This window comes from Trachurus trachurus (genome assembly GCF_905171665.1).
Source record: "Trachurus trachurus genome assembly, chromosome: 3".
NCBI classification, from domain to species: domain Eukaryota; kingdom Metazoa; phylum Chordata; class Actinopteri; order Carangiformes; family Carangidae; genus Trachurus; species Trachurus trachurus.
In genome coordinates this window covers 2,935,552-2,961,424 of record NC_139893.1, presented here as the reverse complement: position 1 = coordinate 2,961,424, position 25,873 = coordinate 2,935,552, and the positions used below count along the sequence as shown (strand labels likewise).

The 25,873-nt window shown below is 43.7% G+C and overlaps 2 protein-coding genes across 2 annotated transcripts in view; one reads left to right on the top strand and one right to left on the bottom strand.

Moving 5' to 3' along the window:
* nhsb (Nance-Horan syndrome b (congenital cataracts and dental anomalies)) overlaps positions 1-25,873 on the bottom strand; it is a gene marked incomplete at both ends in the record, with an annotated part of 118,661 nt that overhangs the window by 68,320 nt on the left and 24,468 nt on the right. The gene's annotated exons all lie outside the window — the stretch shown is intronic.
* LOC311008043 (zinc finger protein 862-like) lies at positions 17,795-19,275 on the top strand (the record flags this gene model as incomplete). Its single annotated transcript, XM_084001477.1, has 4 exons — positions 17,795-18,034; positions 18,165-18,357; positions 18,551-18,887; positions 19,084-19,275. The coding sequence occupies exons 1-4, from the start codon at positions 17,833-17,835 to the stop codon at positions 19,273-19,275; spliced, it is 924 nt and encodes a 307-aa protein (XP_083857603.1). The 5' UTR covers positions 17,795-17,832.

Here is a 25,873-nt window from a genome sequence, read left to right as displayed (position 1 = left end):
ACCAGATAGCGACGCCGCGATCGGCCAATCAGCATCTAAAGCATCAAGAATCCAGACAGGACGTGGACTCTGATGACACCAGCAGCACAGCACAGATTATCACACCTGGAAATGTCTCGTACACACACACACACACACACGACCACACCTGTGGCTCTGCATTAACCCTTTAACTCTCCTCCTCTGTGTCTCTAACCCTCTTCTCCTCCATGTGCATCTGTTTCCAACAACGAAGAAGCCGGTGAGAAATCAATCCATGGAGCGGTGGATGGCAGAGAGCCATTCTCCCTGGAACTAGTTACAAGTCATTGATTTAACCAGAACTAGGACTCTGGAGCTGGAGACAAGGGACACATGGAGCTGAGTTAAGGTTAAGGTGGAAATCCTAAAGAGTTAAAGGGATAGTTCACCCAAAATTGAAATTTCTCGGCGTAGCAGTGCATGTCCATATAACGGTTGCAAATGGATACCAACTGTCTTCGTAACAAAAAGACACACCAAAAAACATCCAAATACCTCCATGCTGCTCGTATGTAATGTCCGTCTTGTGTTGAAGCCCCGAAATGCGAAATTGTCCCGAAAAAAATTAAATAAGTCTATATTTCAAGCTTGTTTGTAGCGGAAGCTTCTCGAAGCTCCTCTTCCCGGTACAAACAAGCTTGAAATATAGACTTATTTGTGTGTGTTTTTGTTACGAAGACAGTTGGTATCCATTTGCAACCGTCATATGGACATGCACTGCTACGCCGAGACCCCCTGTAACTCAGAGAAGCCACGGAGAACTCTGAAACTTCTCACAGCCCTTAGTCCACATGAGGGGGAGGAGATAATGAGAGAAATTTCAATTTTGGGTGAACTATCCCTTTAAGGTGGAAATCCTAAAGAGTTAAGGTGGAAATCCTGAAGAGTTCCTCTTTAACACAGCTCTACTCGACTGGACTCGACTCAGTTTAGGTCATTTTCCATTATAACTTGAGTACTTCATAGTTCCTCCTCAACGTGCTACTTCTAACCCTCTCTTTCTTCTCTTTCTTCTCTTCAGCTCCAAACAAACTTGGGTTGATCAGGCGCCCTATATACGTACAGAGGCCCCTGTTCGAATCCCCCCGGTGGCGGCGGCCCTTTGCTGCATGTCATTCCCCCTCTCAGTCTCCCTGTTTCCCGTCTCTGTTCGACTGTCCTGTCAATTAAAGGTGTAAAAGCCCAAAAGAACACTTTCAGAAGAAAAGAAAAGGCGGGTTTGATTCCTGTGTCGGACGCTGCGCTCTCTGGCCAATCAGTGGCCGGCAGTCAGTTGACGTCACATTTTAGTATCGACCAATGGCGAGTCCCAGGTACTAACCCTAGTGGAAGTGAGTCGAGTAGCAGTCGTCAACATTTCTGTTCCTAAAAACTGCAGGTTTCCTTCGGTCGTCCTCTGAGGAACGAGTGGTGATTATACGATGACATGTTTGTGTTAATCTGTCAGTCAAGATTAAGGTCCAGTTAAGTGGGTTACAGAAACATAATGATAGGATTTACCACATGTCTTTTCCAGCTCTGTCAGAAGCTGCAGAGGTAACAAGCTTCTTTTTTTATTTTAGCTGCAAAGTTATTAAACAAACAAGCAGACGGCGAGTGTTAATAAATACAGTGTTCAATCAAAAAGCACATAACGTGTGAAACTCTGAGGCCACATGGATAATCACTTCCTGGATCTACTGAGCGATCGTGACGGCTTTGAAGCAGCCGGAGACACAAAAACACAGATTTTAAACCCCACGAGGGGATTTCACTCATTTAATCCTCACAGAGTCCAAGAAGATTTCAGCAGAGTGAGATCTATGTGTTGAGATAAAACAATCTCACTGCAGAGTCTCTCTTATGCTTCTTGTCTTTTTTTTTTCTTTTTTTTTTAATTTGAGAATTAAAGTTCATTCTTATCTTTGGAAACAGCAGCAGACACAACAGCCTCTACAGCGTCCGGACCAAATCAAGTCATTTCAGTTCAATACAAACAAGTGTTTTTATGAGGAACGTTGTGCGTTAACAGTTTAGAGCTGCAGAACGGTGTTGATTGATTGATTGATTGATTTGTTAGAGGTTCAAACTGTCTTAAAACTTGCAGCGTTTCCTCACAGGGAAAAGTTTCCGTCCATGAAGCCGTTGTTTACTCGTCTCCGTCTGTTTTCTGTCCTTAATGAAGACCAGACTGGGATCTGGACTTCGTACTGCAACGTGATCCTCCTCCTCCTCCTCCTCCTCCTCCTCCTCCTCCTCCTCCTCCTCCTCCTCTACGTTCAATAAGACAATGGGAGCTGACTGGACCAATTTGACTAACAAGCACAGTCTCACATGATGACTTTAAACCACATAAGTTATGTGGACGCAGAAATTTATGCAGGCATTCATGCAGTTTTGCAATATAACAGTCTGCTAAGTTGGATGGATGATGTGGTATGGATTTAAGAAAAGTGGAAACACTGTTTTAGTGAAGATAATAAAAATAAAAACCAGTTTTCTAAAAGATAGAAAGCACCAGGAAGTTCAAGTGTCCTCAGGATTTTACGTCAAAATATAAAAAAGAGTTTAAATAATCTTGGATATTTGGACTCTGACTGTTATAATGTACAGATACTGAAAGAAAATACAACTATTAAAGGGATAGTTCACCCAAAATTCTAATTTCACTCATTATCTACTCCCCCTCATGTCAACTAACAGCTGTGAGAAGTTTCAGAGTCCTCCGTTCCTTCTCTGAGTTACAGGGGGTCTCGGCGTAGCAGTGCATGTCCATATAACGGTTACAAATGGATACCAACTGTCTTCGTAACAAAAAGACACACCAAAAAACATCCAAATACCTCCATGCTGCTCGTATGTAATGTCCCTCTTGTATTGAAGCCCCGAAATGCGAAATTGTCCCGAAAAAAATTAAATAAGTCTATATTTCAAGCTTGTTTGTAGCAGAAGCTTCTCTTCCTGGTCCGTCAAATTTGGACGAACCGGGAAGAGGAGCTTTGAGAAGCTTCTGCTACAAACAAGCTTGAAATATAGACTTATTTAATTTTTTTCGGGACAATTTCGCATTTCAGGGCTTCAATACAAGACGGACATTACATTTGTTACATTACATTTGTTACGAAGACAGTTGGTATCCATTTGCAACCGTCATATGGACATGCACTGCTACGCCGAGACCCCCTGTAACTCAGAGAAGCCACGGAGGACTCTGAAACTTCTCCCAGCCCTTAGTCCACATGAGGGGGAGTAGATACTGACTGAAAGTTGAATTTTGGGTGAACTATCCCTTTAAGCTTCATTTAGCTCCTAAATCATGAACCTGTAGGTTACATGAGGCCGAAGACAAAGGAGACAACATGTCTACACAGGACTGTCCCGTCCATGAGGTGTAATGGGACAAGTCCTGGTGGACTTGTCCCCATTAGAGGACGGGCAGACTGTCAAAACGTCCATGATGTGTGCGTGTGTTAAAGGGATAGTAGCATTTTTTTCAAGTGGGGTTGTATGATCTACAAATAGCCCCTAAGTACTTTAATTGCAGTAGAAGACTCTCTGCACTCCTCCCGTTAGCAACGCCAGCCCATAATAGCCCTGCCCAGAGATTTACAACATACAGTGTTGTGAACAGACCCAAAGAAACGGCCTATTTTCACGGCCTAAAAGAGGTTTTACCTGAAAAAAAATACACAGTTCCATTGTTCACTATAATATAATTTTTTCCAGCCCTTCAAAGTGCAGGAAAAACACAGTTTTTATTTGGACCTAACCAACTGCTGATCGGTGGGCGCTAACCCTGGGCGGAGGGATACGTGAGTTGGTTAGGTCCAAATAAAAACTGTGTTTTTCCTGCACTTTGAGGGGCTGGAAAAAAATATACTATAGCGAACAATGGAACTGTGTATTTTTTTCACGTAAAACCTCTTTTAGGCCGTGAAAATAGGCCGTTTCTTTGGGTCTGTTCACAACACTGTATGTTGTAAATCTCTGGGCAGGGCTATTATGGGCTGGCGTTGCTAACGGGAGGAGTGCAGAGAGTCTTCTACTGCAATTAAAGTACTTAGGGGCTATTTGTAGATCATACAACCCCACTTTAAAAAAATGCTACTATCCCTTTAACCTGTGTGTGCATGTCCAGACCAGCAGCTTCTGCAGCTCCGTTAACGAGCTCTGAGCTCAGTCCTGTTCTCAGTCCGGCTCCGGCTCCAAAAGGACACAACATAACGAGATCAGTGTCAGAGCGATCCGATCTATGGCTTTACTGTGGGGTTAAGTAAGGTATTTACCCTCTAAATCTGTTCAACGGCTTTGACCCCGCAGCCCAGACCGAGGCTTCACCGACACTCACTCAGCATCATGACAGAACACTGAGTCCAGTGGTAAACACCTACATTCTGTTTGTAGATTAACAGAGACCAAGTCCTAATTAAAGCTTCAAGCAGCGGCGACGGGGCCGTTAGATTCCTGCACGCAGCAGGGGGCCATGTATGGTGACGACCACCAGGCACCAGACTCACTGCTTCAGATATCCTGCACTTAAAGGGATAGTTCACCCAAAATTCAAATTTCATTATCTACTCACCCTCATATGGACTAAGGGCTGGGAGAAGTTTCAGAGTCCATGATGGTTGCAAATGGAGCTCACTTTTCTTCATCCAAAAAGACACACCAAAAAACATCCAAATACCTCCATAGTGCTCGTCTGTAATGTCCCTCTTGTATTGAAGCCCCAACATGAGAAATTGTTCTGAAAAAAATTAAATAAGTCTATATTTTAAGCTTGTTTGTAGCGGAAGCTCCCAGTGTTGCTCTGCCGGAATCTTGCACGATTTGCGGAGCCGTGAACTGGGTGTCAATGCAAATCGTGCAAGATTTGGACGGACCAGGAAGAGCAGTGCAGGGAGCTTCCGCTACAAACAAGCTTAAAATATAGATTTTTTTTGGTGTGTCTTTTTGGACGAAGAAAAGTGAGCTCTGTTCTCAACCGTCATATGGACATGCAGTGCTGCACGGAGCCCCGCTGTAACACAGAGAAGCCACGGAGGACTCTGAAACTTCTCCCAGCCCTTAGTCCACATGAGGGGGAGGAGATAATGAGTGAAATTTTAATTTTGGGTGAACTATCACTTTAACGGCCCTGATGAAGAACTACTGGCTGTTATAACAGACAAACAGCACATCTGTCCACAGCTGCCTTGAACTCAACGACTTGTGGACTTTAGAGACAAACACTCTGCAGTCGTTTTCCACCTCAGCTCAGGTGAACTTCTCTGAACCTCTAAACCACGATGATGATTCTTCATCAACGTACGATAAAGATGTACCAGACAATGCCTGAGAACTGAATGATATATTCCATCCTGAGAGTGAGCAGCAGCTTCACTTTTTGCATAATCTACATTTTAATAATCCTCAACTTTAAAACTCTTCCTTATTTCATCAACTTCTCTTTAACTGGATACAGACTCAGGGTCAGATTAGACTTTAGCTTTCACCTGGGTTCACCTCGTCGTCGTCACCGTGTGGACGTCATAATGAGTAATACACTGTTCACTGCAGACATCAATATTAATATGAAGTTAGGAGGTTTTCACTCAGACTATTGGACTTTTCCCTTTGATCCAAACTAAATTTACAGGTTTTTAAAGCTTCAAACCAAAGACCCAAAAGATGTCTCGGACGTTTGTACCTTTAACAGGAAGTTCTGGTGGTTAGCCTACACACGAAAAAGAAAGAAAGGGTAAAGAAGAGCAGCAGTAGAAGAAATGTCTGATACACACATGGTCTGACGACAACATGCAAGCTTCAGAGCTTCAGTCGTCTTGTCTCCTCCGCATGACGAGGACGTTCATCTGAATCCCAGCTGGGCTGATGGTGTTGATGCTGCTGGTAGCGACGCTATAACAGGATCATTATCGTGGCCACGATGCCACAAACTCAAACTTACACCAACTAGCCTGTGTTTAAATTCCACTACGAGAGGGCATAGAGTGGAGAAAATCATAGAAAAAGGCTCAAAACCAACTCCTCAATGAACTCACCAGTCTCAGCCTGGTCAGATGTGAACATGAACTGATGAAGCCTCTTATTGGATGAGAGGTGAAACGTCTTCCTAGACAAATAATCAAGTCCAGTTGCTCTCTATTTACATTTCTTTGAGATAACTACATATGACCTGGACAAATGAGAATATTCACAGGCAAACTCAAACTTCATTCATTTTTCTCGATTGCCACTTTGCTAACGAGCTTTGGTGACTTTGCGACTACGTCATACGCACTACGCCTGTTTACAAACCAATCAATGCCAAGTGTACAGAGACTTAGCATACACAGGTAGTCTGGGGCCGTTGACTCACTGTTTTGGTAAGGAACCGGATCCATGGCGAGAGAGACAGGCCTTTCTGTCAAAATAAAAGCACCAAGCTAATAAAATGCGGTGAAACTCTTTAATTTAAGGAATATAATTTACAAGAAAGTCCCAGAGCCATTAAATTAACATTTTGCTTCTATTGTATTACAAGTTAATGTCTATTTGCTAAGTTTTATGTTGGTGAACACTTTTACTTTGGTGAATTTGGTGATTTCCGGATCAGCTAGAAAAATTCGGAGTTAACAGGACGCAAGGCTATACACAGGTGATGAGGACAGGACGTCAGTATGTCATAATGTCATAATAAACAGTTGTTTGGTGTGAAACCAGAACCAAATGGAGCAGAAACACCAACCTGGGTTCAGGAGCTAAACTATAAAGATCTCAAACTATTTGGTCGTTTTGACTGAACATCAGAGACGAGAAGGCAGCGACAGCCAGAAAACCACCTCAGACCGACAGGAAGGAAAACGACGGGATTATGTTTGGAGCTGGGACTCATTAGGAAGGAGCTGTTTTAAGGCAGAAGCTGTAATGAGCAGCTGAAGAGGGAGACAATGTATAATGCATTATCTCCCCTTTCATCCCGAGGATGAGAGGACGGCCAGTTTCTGTGGGACGTCCAAGTGCTGGTCACGGATCTGTGCATCTGTGTGTGTTTGCGCATGTTGCACGAGTGTTTGTGTTTACACACACACACATTCATGCAGATGTTTGTGTGTGTGAAATCTTTTATACATGTGTGTGTGTGAGCAGAGAAGAAAGCATCCAGCTCCTCTGGTGAAACAGGTGAATAAACAGCAGAGCATCAGTCGTCTGAACAAAACTCTTCATTCTTAAATTTCCCTCAGAGTCTCAGCAGTGTGAACAGGGTTAGGGTTACACACACACACACACACACACACACACACACACACACACACACACACACACACACACACAGCTACATTAACATGCGTAAGCCGTTTGCCATATGTGATAATGAGCGATGTGATTGTATGAGATCAGTGGTATCCGGGCGGCGGCCGCGCTGCAGCGATAAACATCAGATGGTGTAAAGGCGCTGCACAAAGGTTCAGCTGGGGCCGTATCATCCTCAGGATCACTGCTTCTGATCCACTGCAAACCATATGGCCCCGCTTCACTTTAACACGCATGGATTAAAGGTCTGCAGCTTTGCCGGGCCACGGACACTTGGTCTGAGTCTGTCAGTGCTACTGTATCTGCTGCTGGGCCTCGTTCTGGTTCTGGCAACCGGGGTTTTAATTAAAACTTTGAGGTCAGTGTTGCCACATTTGATTGAACTAACATCAAACAGACAGAGAGTTTTTTTTAATCTGTCCAACGTGTTTGTATGTAAAAAGTGGAGTAGGACCCCAAGTCTGCAAGGGAAACTCTCACAAATAAATGGTCAGATATGAACTGCTGTGCTTACGTTTTATTGACTAAAAATCTCCATGACTCCACCCCCTTTAGGAGACCAGCAGACCGTGACTCCGCCCCCTTTAGGAGACCAGCAGACCATGACTCCGCCCCCTTTAGGAGACCAACAGGCCGTGACTCCGCCCCCTTTAGGAGACCAGCAGGCCGTGACTCCGCCCCCTTTAGGAGACCAGCAGACCGTGACTCCGCCCCCTTTAGGAGACCAGCAGATGAAGACCCCACCCCCTTTGGGAGACCAGCAGACCGTGACTCCGCCCCCTTTAGGATACCAGCAGACCGTGACTCCGCCCCCTTTAGGAGACCAGCAGACCACAACTCCTCCCCCTTTAGGAGACCAGCAGATCTCACTCTCCTCCACTGGCAGCTTTTATAAATCCACACACATGTTCACAACAGGAGGTGGAGGGACGGTGACCACGCCCACTTTAGGAGACAGACGAGCTGCAGCCCCTCGTTGACACATCCCATTTCCATTGTACATATCATACACTGCAAATAAAACACAAATATAGCATTTCCTTGTTTCAGTTTAACTAAATTCTCACATTTCCTCATTCGACTTTAATATAGTTTTCGTTAGTTGTTGTAGGATGAGACCAGCAGCCTCGACTGGACAGGAAAATATGTTAAAATGCAAACACACACACACACACACACACACACACACACACACACACACACACACACACACACACACACACACACACACACACACACACACCAAAAAATTCAACTTCTACTTGAACAGTCAACTACAGCGTCCGCTCCGTCTCGTCTTCCTAAAGTTTCTGGAAACAGAAACAGTGTGAAAAATAAATGAATTCTGCAACTTTTAATTGGAGCGAAGTGACGAAACGGAACAAACAGCCGCTCTGATTTTAGTCACAGTTTCCCAAACCAAATAAAACTCGGCCCAGTTGGATGGAAAACTGTCCAACCTGGCAACTCTTAACGCCGCCGCCACAAACACACAGTGTGTATTTTATTTTGGAAATACCACAACCCTTTCCTTTTATGTACGTTAATATTTCACATTCATTGTTTCCTGATTTTTGCAAATATGAACTAAACACAATAAAATTTTATATATAAATTGACAACTGCATGTGAAATTAACATGATTTTACAGTTGCAGACTCTTTATACGTTTCTTTTTCTTTTTTTTTATGTATCAGCTGGCATTAATAATAAAGTTTTGAGCACATTTACAGTTACATAATGTCATTAAGAGGAAAACAATTGAATATATAAAATATGAAGCAGAGAGCAGCTCAGTGTGATTAATTTTAGATTGTGCAGAGGAGCCGGTGCAGATATTAGATATTAACTGATGAAGCAGTGATACAGGGGGAAATAATAGGGTTTGTGACTTTAATATGTGAGGCTATTAATCTGCTATCACATGTCATCTGTAGGGACTTGGCCTCGGTGGAGTAATCTGCTGGGTACGGCTCAATCACACACACACACACATTTATACACACTTATACACGTGTGCACAACAGTGATGGGGAGTCCCCAGTAAGTCACACAATTGGTTAATTGTAATTTCTTGCTACTGTAATTATTCGACTGTGCGGTGATAATTACTATCATAGAATCGGGGCAGAATCTGTCAGGATACTGTAATTATTTTACACATGTTGTATCTGCAGCATTAGTGAAGTATAATAGTGGATAAACAAACTCTTTGTCTCCTGATATGATCTCTCTCTCTCCCTCCCACACATTCTGTTGTAGATGTTTGATGGTTTGTGATAACGTGTTTCAGTTTTGAGTTCATTTTTTCAACAATTATTTTTAAAAATCACCATGAAATCTGGTCCAAACATTAATGTTCCTCACAGGATGAATTATATGGTTGGTGATGCCATACATGTGCTAATTAGCTGTAATGCTAACATGCTAAAGTAAGATAACAGTTAAAGGTATAATATGAAGGAATTCCCCCCATCGATCAGTGTGGTCACATATCGGAACGTATTCTTGATGTTGCATTCACGTGAAATCGGGCAGACGTCAGACAGACAACAGACGCTGCACGTAACGGCATAAACAAGCCTCTATGTCAACAAGTGGTCCGTCAACACGAGGCAAAACAATACACGTGACAATATGTTGTCATGGCGATGTGGTATTGTTTTACCGGCTTTCTCTGGACTTCTGTGACTAAAATGACATCTGGTTTGTTAGCGACGGCCGTCTGCCCGACTGCAGGTGAATGCAGCATCAGTGTAACGCTCCATTCCTCCTCACTGCGTTACCGCGGTGACTTTTCACAGACGCCACCTCCACCTGAGCCGACAGCTCCGGTGTCTCCGCTGAGTTTCCGTGGTTTCCTACCGTCACGCTGCCACTGAACGTAAAAACATGGCGACACCACATGGCAGCAGCACCGAGCTTACCCGCTCCATGGAGATATGAATGATATGAACGGCTCATTCAGAGCTGAAAGGAACACTTCAGTTTGTTGATGGGGGGGATTACTGGTTAATGAAAAACAGACTGAAGAACCAAATAATCGATTTTCATGAAGAGATAAGAGGAGAAGTTACACAATGTCCCTTTAAGGTGAAAATCCTTCACAGTTCCTCTTAAAAACCTATAAAGCATCATGTCAGCGTCGTCACTGTTGGCTTTCAGCTCACACCTTGCAGAGCTGCTGCCAAGACTACAGTAAAGACTCTTCTTCTTCTGCAAAAACTCTTACCAAAAATATTTGTCTTATTTCTGTTCAAAATGTCATTTCTAGTTAAAACAAATCTCATTATACTTAAAATAAGACTCATCACAAAGAAAAGTAGCTTGTTTTTAGACACTTTATACTTTTTTCATGCATATTTTCACTTGAAATAAGTAGAAAAATCTGATAGTGGAGCAAGTTTTTCTTTCTTATTACAAACACAAAAAACTTGCTTTCACTGACAGATTTTTCTACTTATTTCAAGTGAAAATTCGTTTGAAACAAGTGAAAATTATCTAAAAACAAGTAAATTTTTAGGTCATGAGTCTTATTTTAAGTGGAAAGAGATTAGTTTTGACTAGAAATGAGACATTTTGACAAGAAATAAGTCAAATATTCTTGGAAAGATTTTGAGTTTTTGCAATGTTCTTGTTCTTCAGTCTTTTTCTTGTTTTAGTTCCTCCTCCATCCTCACCTCTCCTCCTCCTCCCTCTGGAACAGCTGTGGCTGCCTGCAGCGTTCAGCCTGTCGACCAGAGGATCATGGGAACATGGCTGCACTCATGAAGCAGGACTCACAACATACAACAACACGCATACACACACACACACACACACACTGCTCCATCAATGCACGTAATATATTAAACACACGTCGTGGCATCAGAGGTTCCTGAAACAGTGAGTGTGTTTGTGTTTGCTGTATATTAAAGTGGTATAGGCTTTGGTGGGCTATTGATACGATCAATAGTGACAGATATATGGCTAATTAGTGCAGCCTGGGCTCAGCTGTCCTCACCTCTCACCAGCGCGCCGTGAAATTGGATTAATTTACTTGGTCTTAACTCAGAGTCTGTGCAGCCGACAGGAAGCTGCTTTAACCAGCTCACATTTGTTGCTGCTGCTTCTTTTCTTTTTTTTCTCACAAAGAGACTTGTTTAAAATTTAGTTTAATCTATAATGCGTCTTCAACCACACTTTAATGTTGTTGAGAAGCGTGCAGCACACACATACACACATATACACACTCATGCCTGCACAGTATGTGTGTGTGTGTGTGTGTGTGTTTCAAAGCAGGGGTTGCTAGTAGTCCAATTAGCTCGGCTCTTCTTTACGGCGCTAAGGTTCTTACAAAGACAATCTGTTTCTGAGGAACTCCTTAAGAGAAGCTCAGTCCTTAAAACAACCTCCTCTAAGCTTTTTCTGACTCCATCTGTTTCCATCTTACGCTGATGATTTACTAAGTCCAGAATCCAGAAGCTCCTCCACCGACAGTCTTCATCTGGACGGCCGCTAAACCGACGCTCTGATGCCTATAAATCCCCCGTTGATACCTGTAATCTCTGCTGTCCATATTCTGAACCCTGCTCGACCACAAGCTCACAACATTATTGATATAATTGGCTTCCTTTCTTTATTTTTTTTGGTCATCTACTAGTAGTTCCAGACAACGACAGCGACCGACAGCTCCGGTGACTCTTAGGCCTGGTCTACACGTATACGATATATTCCTAAACGCACATTGTTCTGTCCATTGGGTCTCTCAACCAACACGGCGGTTTCACCCACATAAACGGAGATATTTTGAAATGGATAAAAAAGTGGAGAAATAAAAAAATATCCGATTGAGTGGATCCGTGTAGCGATGTTAAACGGAGCTGGTGTTGATACGATGACGTCAAGCGCCTAGCGACAAGCCGTTCGCCACAACAATGGCCGACATGTACCGGGCATGGATCTATTATAGGGATGTCACAATTACTTGTTTTCACAATTAATCGCGGTATTAAACGCCACAATTATTTAATCGTAAAGATTCCTAATACCGTCACTTACCAAAAAAGATCATGTTGGAACCATATTGGCAGATGTGCGCCAAAATAAAGGTAAATGCACAGATACTGGTCCATTTACCTAACGTAACATTGAATTGGTAGGAATTTAAATGTTAGTGTGTCATTTTTAATTAAAAAAAAGCAAAACAAAACAAAAAATTATTAAAATAAACGTAAACATTTGGTATAGATAACAGTTTATGACCTGAATATTTCAAACACTTCCCCTGGGGATTAATAATTGGTCATATATTAATAGATATTTGAAATATTTTGTGTAAACAATGAGTAATGTCATTATATTTTGACTATATTTGATTTTACACATTCATAGTGTTGTGAAATTAATTAATGCATAATAATCGTGATAATCGTAACACCGTGATTATTTCTCTGACAATAATCGTACCAAGAAAATTTATATTCGTGACATCCCTAATCTATTATAATACATCCATGGTACCGGGATATCTATTAGGTCTCATCTCAGCTCTACACATGAACGTAACGTTGTTGCATCAACTGCACTCCAACGCTACGCAAAGGCGTCTGCTGCTGCGCCCGATATTACTGGATAGCCCCAAGCGTCCACGGTTTAAAATACGTCCTTCTTACGTGGTATTTTACATTTTGCTAATCGCTACCTGTCGGCCGGGCGTGGCACTGCAGGCTTCAGAGGCGATCGTTTTCAGTTTTGCCTCTTTGTATGGACACAGATATTTCTGTGGTGTGGACGGAGTTTTTTTTTTTTAATGAGGACGAAAATCTCCGCTTAAAGGTGTACAGAAAAGAAAATTGAATTTGAGCCCACTCTGGGTCATACAATTAGTGTAATAACTCATCTATCAGACGATGGAGGCCAAACTTTGTGCAAAATTCTATTTTTAATAAAATCCGGGATGAAAGTGTGGTATTTTTTTTCGCATTGGATAATGCAGGCGCACGGATTATACGTCACGTTGCTCACGATTCATCAGCCACTGATATTGGATCCATCATCCGTCAATCAGACGTCTGAGACACACACACACACACGGAGCTCGGTCTCGCCCCAAGCTTTGAATATCCCGCCCGCTCGATAACGACCAATCAAATTCGTTTTCCTTACTCGGGTAAACTCGTTGCAGCTCGTGACAACTCGGCGCGACAAACAGGACAAACGGCCATTTCTGTACACCTTTAATAAAATCTCCATATGTGTAGTCCAGGCCTGAGTGCTTCTCCACCAAAGAGAACCTGGTGCTGGTGGTGAACAAGGAAGCCATCTTCAGCATCGATCAGCAGTTTAACAAACATAATAAGATATAGATAACGTCCATGTTTATCTTTGTGGTGGTCCTGTTGGTCAGATGACCCCGCCCCAGTTCTTGGCTCTAGACCAGCAAAGAGTTGGCGCTGGTCTGGAACCAGCTCGGTAGAAAAGGTGTTTCTGAGGAGAAGATCGAAGACGGAGGAGGAACCACATGTTCCTGCATCAACTAATCTGACCTGATATAATCTGGATAAATGAAAATAAATAAAAAGTTAATAAATAAATGACAGGGTTTAACAAGTCACTGAAAATATCTTTGTAAAATGAGTGTTTCCTGAACCAAAACCGTTCCTTTTTCCACCTCTCATCATTAAGTCCCATTTTTCAGTTTTTTTTCTCCCCTCACATATTCTTATTTTCCTGCGTCTCTCTCTCTCTTTTTATCTCTGTCTGTTGTAACATGACTGCTCTTTGCCAACAGCACCCCTGCGAAGTACAAAAACACCCCTCTGCGCGAGGCCTCTGCGTGGGACTTTCTTGTGATGCTGAGAGGAAACCACTGAGCGAGAGAGACGGAGAGAATGAAACAGAATCAATCCATCCGACTGTCTGTCCCTCCAACATACATGTGTTTCTATACGGAGGAGAAAGCTTTGGAATGTCAATGAGAATTATAATATATTATAGATATCAGTCTCCTCTTTCAGCTATAGGCTAGATGTTGTTTCAAAGAGGTAAAGGGATAGTTCAACATATTGGCAAACTGGCCCATTGCCATAATCCCTATAGTCATAGCAGTAGGTTCGTTACCTTTCATTGTCGGTGCAAGCTGTTTTTAGAACGGCGGAGCAGAGCCGTGAGCTGCTCAGAGCTACGCTACGGAGGCTCATGGGATTTCTTGGTTTCCCTCATCAAACTCATCATCAAATACACAATCCAACAACTCCACAATGCTCTGGTGGACAAGTTGTGAGCTGCACATTCACCACGCTATGAGATAATAACACAACGTTACCACACAGAGTTGTTTTAGAGGGAAATTCATGCAAAACCGCTGATGCACGTTGCGTTCAGGGACAGTTTTTCATCAACAGTCTCTGCATTTCCCTCTAGCTCGCGGCTCTGCTCCGCCGTTCTAAAAATAGCTTGCACCGACAATTAAAGGTAACGAACCTGCTGCTATTATGGCAATGGGCCAATTTGCCAAAATGTTTAACTATCCCTTTAACATGTTTAAAGGGATAGTTCACCCAAAATTCACATTGCACTCATTATCTCGGCGTAGCAGTGCATGTCCATATAACGGTTGCAAACGGATACCACTTTTCTTCGTAACAAAAAGACACACCAAAAAACAGCATGGAGGTATCTGGATGTTTTTTGGTGTGTCTTTTTGTTACGAAGAAAAGTGGTATCCGTTTGCAACCGTTATATGGACATGCACTGCTACGCCGAGACCCCCTGTAACTCAGAGAAGCCACGGAGGACTCTGAAACTTCTCCCAGCCCTTAGTCCACATGCGGGGGAGTAGATAAGAGTGCAATTTAATTTTGGTGAACTATCCCTTTAAATGAGTGACTTGATCAATAACTGGAGATCTCCCTGGTTCTGTTTCTGTGTCTCAGGATCAGTGAGGTTAAAGTTTCCTGAAGAGACGAAGTCAGACTCTGTTGTTGTTGTTGTTGTTGTTATGTAACTGGACCCAGAGAAAGAAAGTTACTCATTGTGGACCAACAGCACCGTGCACGCACACACACACACACACACACACACACACACACACACACTGACCCAGTGAGCATCTCTCTGGTCCCCAGCCATCTGTCAGAGGTTTTGGGGGGAGAGCTGATGATGATGGGGTCTCCAGGCGCCATGACGACAGCTCAGGACGCTGCAGTTTGGCGTGTCACGAGAGGCTGACACGCACACACACACACACACACACACACACACTGGCACATTCACACTGTATCTTTACTAGAAATCAGACTCGTCCATCCGTCCCGGTTCCCATGGATACGATATCTCAGCAACACCTTCTCTACAAGGACTCAGACATGACCTCATGGGATGTAGCCTAGGTCATCACAGGTTAAAGGTCAAGGTCACGCTGACACACACACACACACATACACACACATACACACACACATCTGAAGCTAACGGGCGTTCCTCATGTAAAACACACCTGGTAAAGTTGAATACCACCTTAAATTGTCCGTTAAAGGTGGAATGAGACTTTTGATATTTGAACTCAGCAGCAAAAACCAACACCTCCTTCTCTCCAGAAGCTCCGCCCCTCACAGCGGTTGGTGAAAACTGTTTCTCATTGCTGACACAAAACAAACGTTAGCCTATATAAACATAGTATATAATAATATAAATAAATGACATCCCATAAACGCAGCAGGAAACTACTTTTTGTTATTTGTCAACCAATTTATCAAACCAACTCGTGGCTCAGGAACCTTTTGAATTTGGTTCGGATAAATAAACGTGAAACAAATAAAGGCGGTTTCCCTCGGCAACCACATCAACTCTCCTGTTACCACGGCAACAGACAATAACTAGAGTTGTGTTCTGGTTCCGACACCAGCACCATCCTGCTGCTGAAGATGATGCATCGACATCGGTATCGGTGAGTCCAGGCAGCGGTTCGATACAAGGCCTCCATTAAACATTGATATCTATCGAAGAATAAAAGGGATAGTTCAACATTTTGGCAAACTGGCCCATTGCCATAATCCCTATAGCAGGGCTGTACAGTGCGAGCATTTCACTCGCATATGCGCCTAAAAATAGTTTGTGCGAGTAGAAAAAATAAAAAGGGAGCACCGGTGCGACTACGGATTTCAACCCTTTCATTCGCATTTTGCTCCTAAACTAAATCCATACTATGTGTATCAAAGTAGAGTAGCCCACAATTCTCGCGCATCTCTGTATAAAAAATGGACAAGCACTGTCCTACAACTTCTTTTTCACACCTGCAAAACACAGAACTCATGTGATGAGATGCGAAGACGTCGCCCTGCGGCGAGTTTATGAATGAAAACATCCGCGCCGCCCGGCCAGCACGGGCGATTCACCGCCCGCGGACGTTAAAATTAGGACAGATTGATCTCTCTGTGTGTGTGTGTGTGTGTGTGTGTGTGTGTGTGTGTGTGTGTGTGTGTGTGCGTGTGTACGTGTGTACGAGAGGAGGACTAGTTTCTCCTCGCCACTGCGGAGTCCGACGATGCGGCGCGAGTTGAGCGGAGCGATATCGGTGTGAAAGTCGTAGCCGGACACTCGAACGTTGAAGGAAAATTAACTGACCGTGTACGATGAAGAAAATTGACTCGTATTTCCTAAAAAAGCAAAGCGAAACCGCTGACAGAGCTGCCATCGGTGAGAGAAATGTGGGAGAAGTGGAATCTGGGACTGACGATGTTGACTGCGTCGAGCCGGAGGAGATGCCAACAGTTAGCCTAGCTAGCATCGGTAGTGCTAGCAAGGTTTACAAATTTAAAGCCGACTGGATCAAGCTCTTCTCCTGGTTGGAATTTGAGGACAACCTCATGTTTTGTAAATACTGTAAAGGCCAAAAGCAGGCAGGAAATTCGGCATTTGTTTCTGGAAACCCCCATTTTAAAAAAGATAGTGTAACCAAACATAACTACTCCAAGCGGCACATCGCCTGCAGAGACAGTTACATGCTGAGACAAAACAAACCAGCCTTGACAGTGACCGCAGCTCTGGACAGGCAGGTGATGTTGTCCGAGGTGGAGATGAGGAGGCAGCTTAAAATCAAAATGAACATCGCCTACTTCATCGCCAAGGAGGAAGAGCCGTTTGTCAAGTTTGGGCCACTTATCACGCTGCACAAGAAGAACGGCGTTGATATCAACCCAACCTATGACAACCATGTCAGGTAATATTTTCCAATAATATTAATATAGTAGTAATAATAATAATATTTAAAATCATAGCTTTTTACTAAAACAAAGCAATGTTGTCATTCTGGCATGTGTATAGTACCATTATGATAAGTAATGTAACTGCATGTGATGTCAGTCATATTATGTAACAGTATGTAGCTTAGTATGTGTATACTACATACTACATATGCCAGGCTATGTATTTATTTCTTGGCCTCAGTTGCAGGGAGATAAGCAGTTGTTCTGCAACACTGTTTGTATCCAATAAAACTTAAAATTACAAACCATAAGTGTTTTACAACAGTGTTCTCATTCATACAGGTGTGCGGAAATGATTGGACAAGTTGCCGATCTCTTGAAAGAGAACCTAGCTGCTAAGCTGAGAACAGCAAAGCACCTTGCAGTTCTCATTGATGGTGACACTGACATATCAAACACCGAGTGTGAGATTGTCTATGTGCGTCTGGTAGAGGGTGGGAAGCCAGTCACTCTCCTTGTTGGACAACAGACCCTTGAACACTCCCATGCCAATGGTAGGTGGTCACGGTCTAGCAGCAAGAGTAACCTTTATTTTTGTATAGTTTCATAAATGCATAATTGAGTCACTATCTTGTTTGTTTTAAGGCCACAAAAGTTCTTATTGTTTTTATGCTATCCTTCAAGGTGTTCTGGATGCAACCAAGGCTGCATTCAATGCAGTTTGCCCAGACGACAATGGAGGGTCATGGATGAAGAAGATCATCAGCTTTGGGGCAGATGGTGCCTCAGTGAATATGGGCCACCGTGGAGGAGTGATTGCTCTCCTGCAAAGAGAGGCAGGGGAGTATATTATCCCTATCCACTGCATGCCACACAGGTTTGTAACTGGAAAAAATGGTTATGTGGTAGCAGACATACATGCACATTTGTCACATGCGTGTGTGCACACACAACCTAAATTATTTGTCAGTCACACACAAATAGGCACACAGACACACCACTGTAACAGAGTAGGGAAAAAAAGAAGAGGTGGATAGTTTTTTTTTTTAACTATATTTTGGCTTTCACAGACTAGAGCTGGCGATCCTAACCCTCCAGAAGAAAGAACCAATGGTGTCCCAGGTCTACGATCTTCTGCATCTTGTGTGGAAGACCTACCACTTCAGTGGAAAGTCCAAGAGAGAGCTCCATCAACTAGGGAAAGAGCTGGGTGTGGATGTCTGCACACCGTCTACTGTCAAAGGGACACGCTGGATCCCCCATGTCCACAGGGCCCTCAAAGTGTTCCTGCGACATGGAGCAGACAAGAACCTTGCCACAGACAATGGCCAGTACTCCACTGTCCTGCAGCACATGGAGCACCTGGCTGTTGCAGGTACAGTGGAGGTTCAAGGACGGGCAAAGAAGGTCAGTTTTACAACATTAAGTTAAACAAAATAGGTTTTAAGTTAAATGACATTTCAGACTTGAATGGTTGGCAGATGATGAGGTGGCTAGGAATACAACACTTATTTTGTATTGATCTACTGCTACACAGGTAAAGAGAGAAATGGAGAGTGCACCTTTTTGTGTATTCTGCCATTTTCTCTCTGACATGTTCGAGGAGCTGTCTTCACTTAGCCTCACCCTGCAGAGAAATGACCTGATCCTCCCCCAAGCTACGTCAGAGCTGAGGAAGACAGTGACAAGACTAGAAGGACTTAAGTCTAGGGCAAAGTCAGGAGGCATGCTGGAGAAGATCCAGACCATGCTTGCTCAGCGTGGAGATGATGAGTGCAGATTCCAGGTGTGTTAGGATGAGTTTGTTAGGATCTAATGGAAACAAATGTTTAGAGCAGAAGTGTGAGAATCTGTCACTATATGAGAATTAGTGTAGGTCTATACAATGTAAAGATTTGGAGAAATGCAGTCTTTAAAACAATTTTGTGTGATTGTCTCTGTCTCTGTCTCTGTCTCTGTCTCTCTCTCTCTCTCTCTCTCTCTCTCTCTCAAAGGGAATACCACTGAAGGGGAATCTGACAGGTCTCACAGACCTCACCCATCCACAGCTGAAGAAACACATGGAGGCAGCTATCACTATTGGTGTGACTGAGCTAAAAGCCAGGTTTGGTGGGCTTCTGAATGATGACGCTGAAGTCAAGACCCCGGTGCAGGCCTTCAGAGTCTTCAATCATGACACATGGCCAGATGATCAGGGCAGCCTTCTGACCTTCGGTGATGGTGATGTGGCAGACCTGGTGAGGCATTTCAGAGAGCCTCTTGAGAGGTAAGAATGTATTTTGCACTGCTGTGATGTAGGCACTGCCTGATGTGATGTGAACAATGATGCCTGGGTATTTGCTAACTTCCTCTGTTAAATCTCTACAGATCAGGGTGTGACCTGGCAGCTGTTGAGGATGAGTGGCAGGGACTGAAGATCTTGGTCAGTCAAACTTTCAAGGACAAGTCCTACAGTGGCCTGTGGGAGACCATGCTGACCAAGGAGCCATACAGGGAGGATTACAAGGTAAGCAAACACTGCTGAGTGTTTGCATGCTGCAGTGCCCTTCTCCTATTATTGGTGGTTAAAGATGAGATAAGTAAGGCCTATCTTAATCCCCCTAGAACATACTGGAGTTGGTGCAGCTGATGCTAGTGTTGCCCATTTCGGCTGCCCAGTGCGAAAGGGGCTTCTCTGCACAGAACCGCATAAAGAGCTCCAAAAGAAGCAGCCTTGCAGTCTCCACCACCGAAGACCTCATGAGGATCACCCTGGAGGGGCCCAGTCTTGAGGACTATGATCCAAGTCCTGCAGTGGACCGCTGGATGAACTCAGCCAAGCGTGCCAGGCGACTTGACTACAAAAAGATGTGGGACAGGGATGTTCTCTGTGTTTAATTGAGGGTTACAGTAGGCCTTATGATGGCCCTGTGTTTATATGTATTAGTGCACATGTGTTACTGTGTACGTGATTTGAGTGTAAAATAATAAAATTGTGTTATTTATGAAATTTAGTAGTGCTCCTAAATTTTTTTCTGTGCTCCTAAATTTTTTCATTTAGGAGCACTTGTGCTCCTAGTGAAAAAGCTAAGCGTACAGCCCTGCTATAGTCATAGCAGTAGGTTCGTTACCTTTAATTGTCGGTGCAAGCTGTTTTTAGAACGGCGGAGCAGAGCCGTGAGCTGCTCAGAGCTACGCTACGGAGGCTCATTATGGGATTTCTTGGTTTCCCTCATCAAACTCATCAAATACACAATCCAACAACTCCACAACGCTCTGGTGGACAAGTTGTGAGCTGCACATTCACCACGCTATGAGATAATAACACAACGTTACCACACAGAGTTGTTGTAGAGGGAAATTCATGCAAAACCACTGATGCGCGTTGCCTTCAGGGACAGTTTTTCATCAAACAGTCTCTGAATTTGCCTCTAAAACAACTCCTGGAGTGTGGAGGTCCCACACTCCAGTCTAGTAGATGACATAATGCAGTCCCTCCAGGATTTCGCGGGCTTTTTTTGTGATTGTTGCGGCCTAAAATGCCTGAATTTGCGGCCACATTTTGAAAAAATTGCGGTGCATGTTGCGATGTTTTAAGCCCTTTTGTTGTGATTAAATTGCGGGAGACAGCGAAAGTTGCAAAAAAAAGTTGCAGTTTTGTTCTGAATAATTAAAAATCAAAGGAAAATTTTGAAATGTCACAAATTAATGTGATGTCATGTTATACCAGCAATTTTCCACTTGTTAAGAAAGGCACAGGAAAATTATATAGAGTTGAAAGTTGTTTTACTTAATTAAAATGTCTGTTTAAAAATCGTGGTAAAAGAACTGTTTTATTAAAACAGTCCAGTCTTTGAATAAAAAGGGGAGGGTGGCTACTCAAGTCCAGGGCCAGGGCCTCAGGATGGGGGAAGGGGCACCTGGCCGCCGGCTGCTCCGCTCCGGCCCTGCAGTGGCGCACTCACTGGATTCCCCCTCGGCGAGTGCTGCGGGGGGGACACAGCCTCGGGTGGTCAACCAGGACAACTCACACACTCAACACGTTCAACTCAGCTTGTGTTCCTTTACTTATCACTTTGTGCACGTTATATTAAGTTTCTTGCCGTCAGCCCAGCCACGCTGTTCCTCCGTGGACTCACTTTCAACCAGCGCTCCGTCCAGACTCGCGGAAAGCACCGACAATTGGTCCAATTTGCGGAAAAGTTGCGGTGATTGTACAAAATTGCAAGATCGCAAAAATTCGCGGGGATTGGCTGAATTTGCGTTAATTGTTGCGATCGCAACATCGCGAATTCCTGGAGGGACTGATAATGGGCCGCGATTAACCCCGATTTTAAAAAATGGGCGTGTTATTTTTTTAAAGCAGAACTATGCAGGATTTCGGCTGTAATTATTGTGGCTCAGAGTCACTGTGATGGTAGAGTGACCTGTTATGAGGTGAATGGGGTCTAGGCCAATGCGCTCACCCCCCCCACTGGCTGAAAACCGCACTTGCAAGATCAGTCCTCCGTCTCGGTGTCAATGGATAGAACTATCGCGAGAAACTGCTTTACGGCAGTACGAGATAAGAACGCAGATGACGTCATGCATGTCATGAATCGTGATTGGTTTGAGTTCGGAAAGTCGGAGGAAACCATGGAAACATGTTTGTACTGATGAAGTTCGGCTTGTGGCTAACACGGAGCTAATGCTAACAGACACACACACACCATGGATCTTTTATAAGATAATGTAATAGGCCTACATCATGACACACACACACACGCCTTCGCGTTTTGGAACCTTTATTCATGTGTGTGTGTATGTCTGTGTCTTTGTGTCTTTGTCTGTGTGTGGCCGTATTAGCGTTAGCTCCGTGTTAGCGTTAGCGTTAGCTCCGTATTAGCGTTAGCTCCGTATTAGCGTTAGCTCCGTGTTAGCATTAGCTCCGTGCTTAGCAAACACAGCTCTCTACCTTCAGCAGTAAACACAAGCACGTGTAGGGAGGGGGTGGAGGAGGTGGCGGCGAGTTTTTTTTTTACGACAGTGACATGTGCCTCCTAGAACTGTGGGGGAGCTCCGGAGAGGGAAAAAAAGAGAAACCAACGAAGGAGCGAGCTATTTCCGGCCAAGTTGCATAGTTCTGCTTTAAATTTAACTATGACTATGACAGCCCTAATTAAAATATAATTCTAATATTTAACATAAGAGGCATTGGAAAATTGACTGAGCCCTATCATTAATACTAATTGATGTTTACATGTCTTTGTATTCTTCCACACACTGATTTTCTCTGTGACGACACGAGGAAACAAAGAACTAGTTTAGTTGATCAGCTGCAGCACCACAACAACAACAACAACAACAGGAGGCCGCAGGGCGGTCGGCAGCTCAGACCGGATCGTCTCCAACGAGTGTGTGATGTTTCTACTACATCCATGTTTTATCAGCAGCAGCCGAGGCCGAGGGTTGAAGAGGAATTTAAAATGACCACATGAGAGACGGAGAGAAGAGTTCAGCAGGGTTGTGTGAGTGTGTGTGTGTGTGTGTGTGTGTGTGTGTGTGTGTGTGTGTGTGTGTGTGTGTGTGTGTGTGTGTGTGTGTGTGTGTGTGTGTGTGTGTGTGTGTGTGTGTGTGTGCGTGCATGTGTGTGTGAGAGCATTTTCATGTGCTAGCATGTACTGTATGTGGGTGTGTATGAGGAGGTTGTGTGTGTGTCTGTGTGTGTGTACTGTATGTGTGTTGTATCGTGCCACACACAACAGTAACACAGTGTGTGTGTCACGCGATACCATCACATCCCTCTGTCGTGACCTCGCTGCTTGTCATGGCCACATGTTTCCGTGGTAACATAAGTGGACATATGTTGGCCATATGGTTGGTTTAGTTTAGTTGTGTTTATGTTTGTGTGAGCGAGCGAAAGAAAGACACACACACACACACACACACACACACACACACACACACACAAACACAAAGAGAAAGGAAAACCTAGATAAAGGAGATCTGGATCAACTCTGCTCTTCTTCAAAATATAACGTTGATCATTGATTGATTGATTGATTGAATCAGCATTTCTCAAAGACCCACCGGCTTTTAACAGCCACAAAAACAAGACGCCAACTCCAACAGTTCATAAGTTATAACCTAAAATGTAGGACTGCCCCCAAATAGTCGACCAAGCACTGGTCGACCAAAAAATCATTAGCCGACCAAAATCTCACTGGTCGATTGGTCGCAGGAAAAAAAAACAAAGATTTGGAGCCATGTCTTGTCAAAATTAAGTCAAAATCAATATGACTGAACTGTATATGAGAGGCTATAGGGCTTTTAATTTGAAGGGCCAGATACAGGAAGTTGTGACACGCACTCGCTTGTGTTTTTTTACGGCAGGGCAGGTTCCCCCTTTTTTTGGGGAATTTGAAATTCTCAACAGAACCAAAAAATTGTTGTGTTTTCCTTGTGAACTGTGACAGAAGAGGAGAAAGGAGAATCTGCTGGAAAACCTCAATGTTCGGTGGCGATTTGGACAAAAACATAATTTCAAGAAAAGCTACAAAACCAAGACAAGAAAGAACCAGTTGTAGCCGAAACCAAGGCAGAGTTCACTCCAACACCAGACCGAGTGATTCATAAAGTTAAAGGAGAATTCCGGTCATCTTTGACCCCTAAATCGTTGTCCTGATGGTCACCCAGTGTTGTCTGGAGCAAAAAACAAGACTAAAATTGATGCAGGCAAACCAGAGTTACACCATGGCTACCCGGCGCTAGGGATAGCCACAACGCTAACGTATGGGGGCAATTCTTTCAACCACAACAAACACTCAGAAAACAATCAAAAATGACCGGAATTTTCCTTTCAGAAACTGAAGAAGGAACCGAGACAACATGAAAGACATTTTGCAGTTGTTGTGTTTCCTTCCTCCTGAGTAACGCAGAGTAACGTCCTCCCACTTTGACTCCACTTCAACTGAAGCGATCGCTGCTGGTTCAACAGGAAGCACCGAGGATCTGGGACTACAGAACCAGAACCACAACCAGAACTGGAACCAGAACCAGAACTGTGTCTGTCTGAAATCGACCAGTGTGATCACAACAGTCGCACTCGGGTGTGTGCACCAACACCATCCGCTCCAACTACCTGGTGTAAGCCACAGGTTTGAGCCAAACAGGCTCCCGTAGCCGTGTATCTGCAGAGAGCGATGAATCCAGACGATATGAAATGAAACGAGCATCGCTACAAATACCACGCGTACTTGTGTCTCCATTGTTGAAGTTCAGCGTTATTTGTCAGAGTTTCATTTTAAAGGGATAGTTCACCCAAAATTGAAATTTCACTCATTATCATTATCTCTGAGTTACAGCGGGGCTCCGTGCAGCACTGCATGTCCATATGACGGTCGCGAACGGAGCTCACTTTACTTCATCCAAAAAGACACACCAAAAAACATCCAAATACCTCCATGCTGCTCGTATGTAATGTCCGTCTTGTATTGAAGCCCCGAAATGCTTAATTGTCCTGTCAAGTCTATAAAAACAAGTCTATATTTCAAGCTTGTTTTGTAGCGGAAGCTTCTCGAAGCTCCACTTCCCGGTTCGTCCAAATTTGATGAACAATTTCGCATTTCGGGGCTTCAATACAAGACGGACATTACATACGAGCAGCATGGAGGTATTTGGATGTTTTTTGGTGTGTCTTGTTGTTATGAAGACAGTTGGTATCCATTTGCAACCGTTATATGGACATGCACTGCTACGCCGAGACCCCCTGTAACTCAGAGAAGCCACGGAGGACTCTGAAACTTCTCCCAGCCCTTAGTCCACATGAGGGGGAGGAGATAATGAGAGAAATTTCAATTTTGGGTGAACTATCCATTTAACAATCAGGACTTGTGTAAACATGATGCTCTGCCAGTAGCGTGACATTTGGACCAGAGTGAAAACAAACATGTGTGAAAGCAAACAAAAAAGAAAAAAAAAGAATGATTTTCACATTTGACAGTTTGAAACACGCTAAATTTTAGAGGGACAGTTCAACATGTAGTCAGATTCTCCTCTCACCACAACAGCTATAGTCATAGCAGTAGGTTCAAGGCCTTTATCAGTGCATGTTGTTTTGAGATGGGCGGGGCAGAGACGTGAGCTGCTCAGTGAACACAATGGAGGTGAACGGTACAGGTCCCCTGTCCCACATCAAACGCATCAAATACACAATCCAACAACTCCACAACGCTCTGGTGGACAAGTTGTGACCTGCACATTCACCACGCTATGAGATAATAACACAACGTTACCACACAGAGTTGTTTTAGAGGGAAATGCAGCCGGAACTACATTCCAGACACGGCTGCTGGGCGGAGGGATTTCAGAAGAGAAAGTAGTTCAGAGTATTTGCTTCATGTGTCGTTATGTTACATAAAGTGAGCACTAAGAAC